The 329-nt window shown below is 58.7% G+C and overlaps 1 protein-coding gene across 1 annotated transcript in view; it reads left to right on the top strand.

The window, feature by feature from the left end:
• Positions 1–6: 6 nt before the first annotated feature.
• SOX2 (SRY (sex determining region Y)-box 2) overlaps positions 7–329 on the top strand; it is a gene marked incomplete at its 3' end in the record, with an annotated part of 667 nt that continues 344 nt past the window's right edge. The window contains exon 1 of the mRNA XM_009869734.1: positions 7–324. Coding sequence (XP_009868036.1) covers positions 31–324 — 294 coding nt within the window. The remainder of the gene's footprint in view (positions 325–329) is intronic.

The raw sequence follows: 329 nt of genomic DNA, 5'->3' as shown, positions 1-329 counted from the left end.
AAGAACAGCCCGGACGGGGTCAAGCGCCCGATGAACGCGTTCATGGTGTGGTCCCGCGGGCAGCGCCGGAAAATGGCCCAGGAGAACCCGAAGATGCACAACTCCGAGATCAGCAAGCGGCTCGGGGCGGAGTGGAAACTTTTATCCGAGGCGGAAAAGAGACCCTTCATTGACGAAGCCAAGCGGCTCAGAGCTCTGCACATGAAGGAGCACCCGGATTATAAATACCGACCCCGGAGGAAAACCAAGACCCTCATGAAGAAGGATAAGTACACGTTGCCGGGGGGCTTACTGGCACCGGGCACCAATACCATGACGACTGGGGCAGG

This window comes from Apaloderma vittatum, unplaced genomic scaffold, assembly GCF_000703405.1.
Source record: "Apaloderma vittatum isolate BGI_N311 unplaced genomic scaffold, ASM70340v1 scaffold28355, whole genome shotgun sequence".
Taxonomy (NCBI): Eukaryota; Metazoa; Chordata; class Aves; order Trogoniformes; family Trogonidae; genus Apaloderma; species Apaloderma vittatum.
The sequence above is the reverse complement of the archived record's forward strand: the minus strand, read 5'-3'. Positions and strand labels throughout refer to the sequence as shown.